This window comes from Lactuca serriola, chromosome 5 (assembly GCF_051521515.1).
Source record: "Lactuca serriola cultivar US96UC23 chromosome 5, Lser_US96UC23_V15, whole genome shotgun sequence".
NCBI classification, from domain to species: domain Eukaryota; kingdom Viridiplantae; phylum Streptophyta; class Magnoliopsida; order Asterales; family Asteraceae; genus Lactuca; species Lactuca serriola.
Genome location: NC_136412.1, coordinates 211,919,992 through 211,926,875, shown reverse-complemented (window position 1 = coordinate 211,926,875; position 6,884 = coordinate 211,919,992). Strand labels below are relative to the sequence as shown.

At 38.5% G+C, this 6,884-nt stretch overlaps 2 protein-coding genes across 2 annotated transcripts; both read left to right on the top strand.

Moving 5' to 3' along the window:
- The first annotated feature begins 1,248 nt into the window (after positions 1-1,248).
- Positions 1,249-3,022, top strand: LOC145050141 (uncharacterized). Its single transcript, XM_078998437.1, has 2 exons — positions 1,249-1,992; positions 2,771-3,022. The coding sequence occupies exons 1-2, from the start codon at positions 1,249-1,251 to the stop codon at positions 3,020-3,022; spliced, it is 996 nt and encodes a 331-aa protein (XP_078854563.1).
- A 74-nt stretch (positions 3,023-3,096) lies between these two features.
- Positions 3,097-4,551, top strand: LOC145050140 (uncharacterized). The gene is made up of 3 exons (XM_078998436.1): positions 3,097-3,426; positions 3,724-3,938; positions 4,086-4,551. Exons 1-3 carry the CDS (start codon positions 3,097-3,099, stop codon positions 4,549-4,551), a joined length of 1,011 nt encoding a protein of 336 aa, XP_078854562.1.
- Positions 4,552-6,884: the final 2,333 nt, after the last annotated feature.

Genomic DNA, 6,884 nt, shown 5'->3' with positions numbered 1-6,884 from the left:
ACCACTCAAATTGAAGCTCAATTGTCCGAGCTTACGAAAGTGGTTATGATGCTAGCCAAAGACAAAGGTGTGCAGCCCACACCCCGCCCGTGTAGTATTTGCACTCAAGTGGGACACCCAACCGATATGTGCTCACAACTTCAAGACGAGGATTATGCTGAAGCAAATGCATTAGGAGGATATTCCGGGTCAAACCAAAGGGGATTTGAGCACTCACGAAATGACCAAAGATAGAACAACAATCAAGGTTGGGGAGGAAATCGACAGGGAGATTATCAACCAAATCATACACATCAATACCAAAAAAGACCACCATTTCCTCAAAATCAACAAAGACCACCTTTTCAACCTCAAAATTTCCAGCCAAGGCATCCACCACAACCACCTCCACAAGCGGGTTCATCAAGCATACACTAGAAGATATCGTCAAGAGCCTTGCCACTAGCGCTCAAAGCTTCCAAAAAGAAACAAAATCAAGCTTAAAAAGCTTGGAGCAACAAGTTTCACAACTTGCTCAGTCTGTTAGTAAGATGGAATCACAAGGCAAGCTACCATCTCAAACCGAGAAGAACCCAAAACACAACGCATGTGCCATTACCATAAGAGGTGGGAAAAGCTACGATGGTCCAAAGATGTCGGGTGAAGAAGAGGAAGAGAAAGAGATTGAGGTGGAAGAAGCTATCAAAGAAGAGGAAAGGAAAAATACTTCCAAGTCAAAGAAACCAATAGAAACCGAAGAGAAAGTCAAACCAGCTCCATTTCCTTCAAGGCTAACAAGTACAAAGAGAGAACGGGAAGATGACAAAATAATGGCAATATTTCAAAAGTTTAAAATCAATATTCCCTTTTTAGATGCTATGAAACAGATTCTTAGATATGCTAAGTTTCTTTAGGAACTTTGCATATCTAAGAAAAAGCTTAAAGGAAATCAAACTGTAAAAGTAGGGGAAAACGTTTCAGCTGTGTTACAGAAACAACTACCAAAAAAAATGCAAGGACCCAGGTGTTTTCACGGTTCCTTGTAAAATAGGTAACCTTTTTGTACCATGCGCCATGCTAGACCTTGGAGCATCAATTAATGTCTTAACCTATTCAAGATATAAGAAAATGGGAATTGGACCTTTATAAAAAACCAGAATTATTATTGAACTTGCCGACCGGTCTTTGGTACACCCAAAAGGTGTATTGGAGGACGTGTTAGTGCAAGTCAATGAACTTGTATTTCCTGCTGACTTTTTTGTTTTGGATATGGGTGATGACAACACCCCACAATCGAGCTCCATCCTTTTGGGGAGACCCTTCATGAGTACCGCAAAAACAAAAATAGACGTAACAAATGGTACTTTGTCTATGGAGTTTGATGGTGAGGTGATTAAATTTAATATCTTTGAAGCTATGCGTTATCCTAGTGCTATTCATTCATTAAACTTCATAGATGTTATTGATTTATTTACTAATGATTGTTTTGAGTTGTCAAGCCAAGATGTGCTAACCACCATCTTGAGCAAGCATTTTGATAAGTACACCTTGGAAGATGAGTTGATGGAAGCAATCAACTCCTTGGAGAAAGCACAACCTATGAGGGTTGAAACACCCCGCATGAAGGTCAAGAACTCCGATCCGAAACTCCTTCCATCCATAGTACACCCACCGAGTCTTGAGTTGAAAACTCTTCCCGACCATCTCAAGTATGCCTATCTCGGAAAGGAAGAGACATTACCGGTGATAATTTCAAAAAAGCTAGCAACAGAAGAAGAAAAAGAGTTGGTTGAAATTTTGAAAAAGTACAAGGAGGCTATTGGCTGGACCATTGCGGACATAAAGGGGTTGAGTCTGTCATTATGCATGCATAAGATATTGATGGAAGAAGATTTTAAGCCAACCCATGAAGCCCAAAGGAGATTGAATCCACGTACGATGGAGGTGGTTAAAAAAGACATCATGAAGATATTGAATGCAGGTGTAATCTACCCCATTTCTGATAGTAAGTGGGTAAGTCCCGTACAAGTTGTCCTGAAAAAAGCTGAGTCACCATTGTCAAAAACTCTGAAGGGGAATTAGTACCCACCTGTGTGCAAAACGGGTGGAGGGTTTGTATCGATTATAGGAAGTTGAATGCTTCCCCCCGCAAAGACCACTTCCCTTTGCCATTCATCGATCCGATGTTAGAACGATTGGCCGGGAAATCTCACTATTGTTGCCTTGATGGTTTTTTTGGTTTTCACCAAATTCCGGTTGCCCCGAAAGACCAATAGAAAACCACATTCACAAGTCCCTTCGGTACATTTGCGTATAGACGCATGCCCTTCGGCCTGTGCAATGCACCTGCGACCTTCCAAAGATGTATGGTGAGCATATTTTCAGAATATGTCGAAAATATCATAGAGGTTTTCATGGACGATTTTACTGTGTATGGAAATTCTTTTAATGAATGTTTGCCAAATCTCACCAAAATCTTACAAAGGTGCGTTCACACGAACTTAGTCCTTAATTATGAAAAATGTCATTTTATGGTTGACAAGGGCTTGATACTTGGACATGTGGTGTCACAAAAATGTTTAGAAGTTGACAAGGCTAAAAAAGATGTTATTAAGGCTTACCATACCCAAGAAATGTTTGGGAAGTGCCTTCTTTTCTTGGCCATGCAGCTTTCTATCGGCGGTTTATAAAGGATTTTTCCAAGATCACGGTGCCGATGTGTCAACTTCTACAAAAGGAGGTTGATTTTGTGTTTGGTGATGCATGAAAGAATGCATTTGATTGTTTGAAGGATTTGTTGACATCCACCTCCATCATCCAACCACCAAATTGGGATATCCCATTCGAGATCATGTGCAATGCTAGCAACATCGCGGCTGGGGCAGTTTTGGAACAAAAGATGGACCGAGATCACCATGTCATCTACTATGCATCCAAGACTTTGGATAATGCACAAGCCAATTACACGACAACTGAAAAGGAGATGCTAGCCATTGTTTTCGCATTAGAAAAGTTTCGAAAATACTCCTTGGGACAAAAGTGATTATCTATTCGTACCATTCAGCCTTGAAGCACTTATTACTCAAGAAAGATCCAAAGCCAAGGTTAATACGGTGTATGTTACTGCTACAAGAGTTCGATATAGAAATCAAAGATAAAAGTGGGAAAGAAAACTTGGTCGCGGATCATCTAAGCCGTATTGTGCCACCCGAAGACACAATACCAATCCGAGACACATTCCCTGATGAGCATTTATTTATGGTCAAAGAAGCACCATGGTATGTAGATATCGCCAACTACTTGGTCACGAATCAATTTCCCTCAGATTCCACACGTTGGCAAAAGAATAAAATCAAGAAGGAAGCCAAGCGATACTTATGGGATGAGCCTTACCTTTGGAACTATTGTGCAGACCAAATGATCCGAAGGTGTGTTGAGCAACAAGAGGTAAAACCCATCCTTGATTTTTGTCATTTATATGCTTGTGGAGGTCACTTTGGACCCCAAAGGACAGCTACAAATGTCTTAGATAACAGATTTGTTTGGCCTACCATATTTCACGATTCCTATGTGTTTTATCCACATTATGATAAATGCCAAAGATCCGGGTCCTTAAGCTCTAGGAATCAAATGCACCTTACCCCGATTTTAGTATGCGAGATCTTTGATGTATGGGGTATTGAATTTATGGGACCATTTCCACCCTCTTTTGGTTGTTCATACATTTTGTTGGTGGTGGACTAGGTGTCCAAATGGGTGGAGGAAAAAGCCACCCGTACTAATGATTCCAAAGTCCTGGTGGATTTTCTTAAAGCCCAGATTTTCTCCCGGTTTGGCACTCCAAAGGCTCTCATAAGTGACCGTGGTACTCACTTTTGCAACCGGATACTTGAAGCTGTCCTGAAGAAGTATGGGGTTACTCATAAAGTCTCAACAGCCTATCACCCCCAAACCAATGGGTAAGCAGAGGTCTCCAATAGGCAAATCAAAAGCATTTTGGAGAAAAAAGTAAATCTAAATCGCAAAGACTGGAGCATAAGGCTAGATGATGCCTTATGGGCATACCGTACTGCTTTCAAAGCACCCATTGGTATGTCCCCATATAGGTTGGTATTTGGAAAAGCATGTCACCTACCAGTTAAGCTCGAGCACAAAGCTTTTTGGGCTATAAAGAAGTTCAACTTGAATGAAGAGGACGCAGGACACAAAAGGAAGCTAGACATCCAAGTGCTAGAGGAGATCCGAAATGATGCATATGAAAGTAACATGATCTACAAAGAAAAGACAAAGGCATATCATGACAAAATGATCTCCCAGAAGACTTTTGCACAAGGACAAAAAGTGCTTCTTTATCAATCGAGGTTCAAGTTGATTTCAGGGAAATTAAGATCAAGATGGCTTGGTCCTTTCATAGTCACAAAGGTATTCGACTATGGTGCGGTGGAAATCACAAGCCAACAAACTGGAAAAACATTCAAAGTCAATGGTCATAGATTGAAGTCGTTCTACGAAGGATTCAAGGTGAAGAATGATGAGACAAAAGTTATTGAGAACCCCACGTACCAAGATTGAATGATATTCAGGGGCAAAGTCCAGCTAACGACTTAAAACAAGGGCAACTTACCGGGAGGCAACCCGGGGATATTTCTGTCTTTTATTTATAAACAATTTCCATTTCTTTGAGTTTTTGGTTTTTAATGTTCGAAATGCATTTAAATATGATTTAAAATCACCAAACGGACATTGGGATGCAAAAACATTTCATTTGAATGAGAGGAAAATTTTTTGGGTTCAAAATGTGGAAGTGGCAAGCAGAGAGGTACACGGCCCGTGTCCCTCATACCTTACAATGAACACGGTTCGTGTTCATCAATGGCAAGAAATCTCGCAATCAGAGAGGTACACGGCCCATGTTCCTCTTGCCTTACAATGAACACGGGTCGTGTTCATCAATGGCAAGTAATCTCGCAGTCAGAGAGGTACACGGCCCGTGTCATTTTTCCTTTATGACCAACACGGGCTGTGTTCAGCCAAATATCGCACATTTTATGCCCAACACGGGCCGTGTCAATTTGCTCTTATGCCTAACACGGGCCGTGTTCGCGTAGCAGAGCCTGTGGGTTTTAATGCTAAAAATCGGGATTTTTGCCTCACTCTTCCACACATTCATTCAAAAACTGCCTCTCTCTCCCAAGAAAACCCCAAGGTCTAATTTGTTGGATTAGTGTCTAAGTCCATAACTATTTTGGTATGTACTTGACCCAATTATGAGCATGGTCCTCTTGGGTTGCCTTCACCATAGCAATATGTAGGATGAATTAAAGGAGAAATTATAATGTTTAATTAATATTAGCCAAGAATTAATTAAGAATTAATTTTGTGGCTAAAAGAGATTAATTAAACTTAGGGGACTGGAGTTGTAATTATAAGATAATTACAATTGGGTTATGGATCACCTAATAATATATAGGTTGGACGAATTCTATGGGAAGCCCATAAGGAATTCGTCCAAGGGATATGTTAAAGGAGTCCATGGGCTGCTTAGGGCCTAAGCAGTCAGATTAGGGTTTCCTAGTTTTAAGCCCTAATAGCCTACATGTATATAAAGGACCCTTATGCACCAAAAACGTGGTGAACACTTGGATTAGGGTTTCCAGCCGTTTTTGGTGCCTCCCCTCTCTTCTCTTCTTCATCTTGTTGCTTAGTGGTGTTTGTGACTCCATTAGAGGTGCAACACTTGACGCACTAACCTTTCTGAAGCTAAGGATTGATTGTTATTGCTATATAACAATCAAAGGTCAGATCTAAACCATATTTTATGTTAATATGATTAGTTATATGCTAGATCTAGGGTTTATAGCTTTGGATATTCAATTGCATGTTCATTAGAAAAACTAGATCCAAAAGCTATTAGGGTTTACATGTACACCATAGGATTGATGTTTTGCTTGAAACCCATCAGTGGTATCAGAGCCTAGGGTTGTTTGTTTGATGTACTTGATGCTTTGGTTGAATATTCATGCTTAAAATCAAATTTTATTTTTGGTTCTGGTGGTTAGACTCGTCGAGTCCATGGCTGAACTCGCCGAGTCCATAGTGAAATCGATGAGTCCATGCTTGACTCGACGAGTCGGAGTCGCAGATGGAGTAGATTTCGGGAGTTTGACCTATTTTGGCTGTAGATAATTGCCTAAAATGTTTTATATTAATAAAATCTGATTTTTATCTATATTTGGAGTTTATCCTTGCCAAAATTGAAGATAATTGTCAAATTTAGATAATCTTTTGTTTTATTAGATAAATATTGATTATTTGTAATTTAGATTTGAATTATCTTGTGAAAAAGTTTCAATTTCCCCCTTTAGGTTTTATAGTATAAATTTGAACTTAAAAGTTTTGTTTTTGAAATTTAATTAGTTAGACCTCAATGCTTTGAAAAGTTTCAAAACTTGCCCTCAAGTTTTGGAATTTAAATTTTGATTAAAAGTTTAATTTTGAAATGTTTAAATTCTAAACCCTAATGTTTTGAAATGTTTCAGAACATGCCCTCAAGTTTTGGAATTTAAAAGTTGATTAAAAGTTTAATTTTGAAATGTTAAATTCTAAAAACCCTAGTAATTTGAAAAGTCTAAATCACACCCTTATGGTTTTATGAATTAATTAATGTGTATAATTAAAAGAGATTTAATAAACCCATAAAGTTTTGGTTTACATTTAATTAACTTAAATGTATAATTTACTAAATTAACCACCTAGTATTTTAAAAGTGTAAAATACACCTTATACTATATATATAACATTAAAAGTCTAATATTATATATATATATATATATATATATATATATATATATATATATATATATATATATATATATATATGAGTAAAAGTCAGTCTTACCATTAGT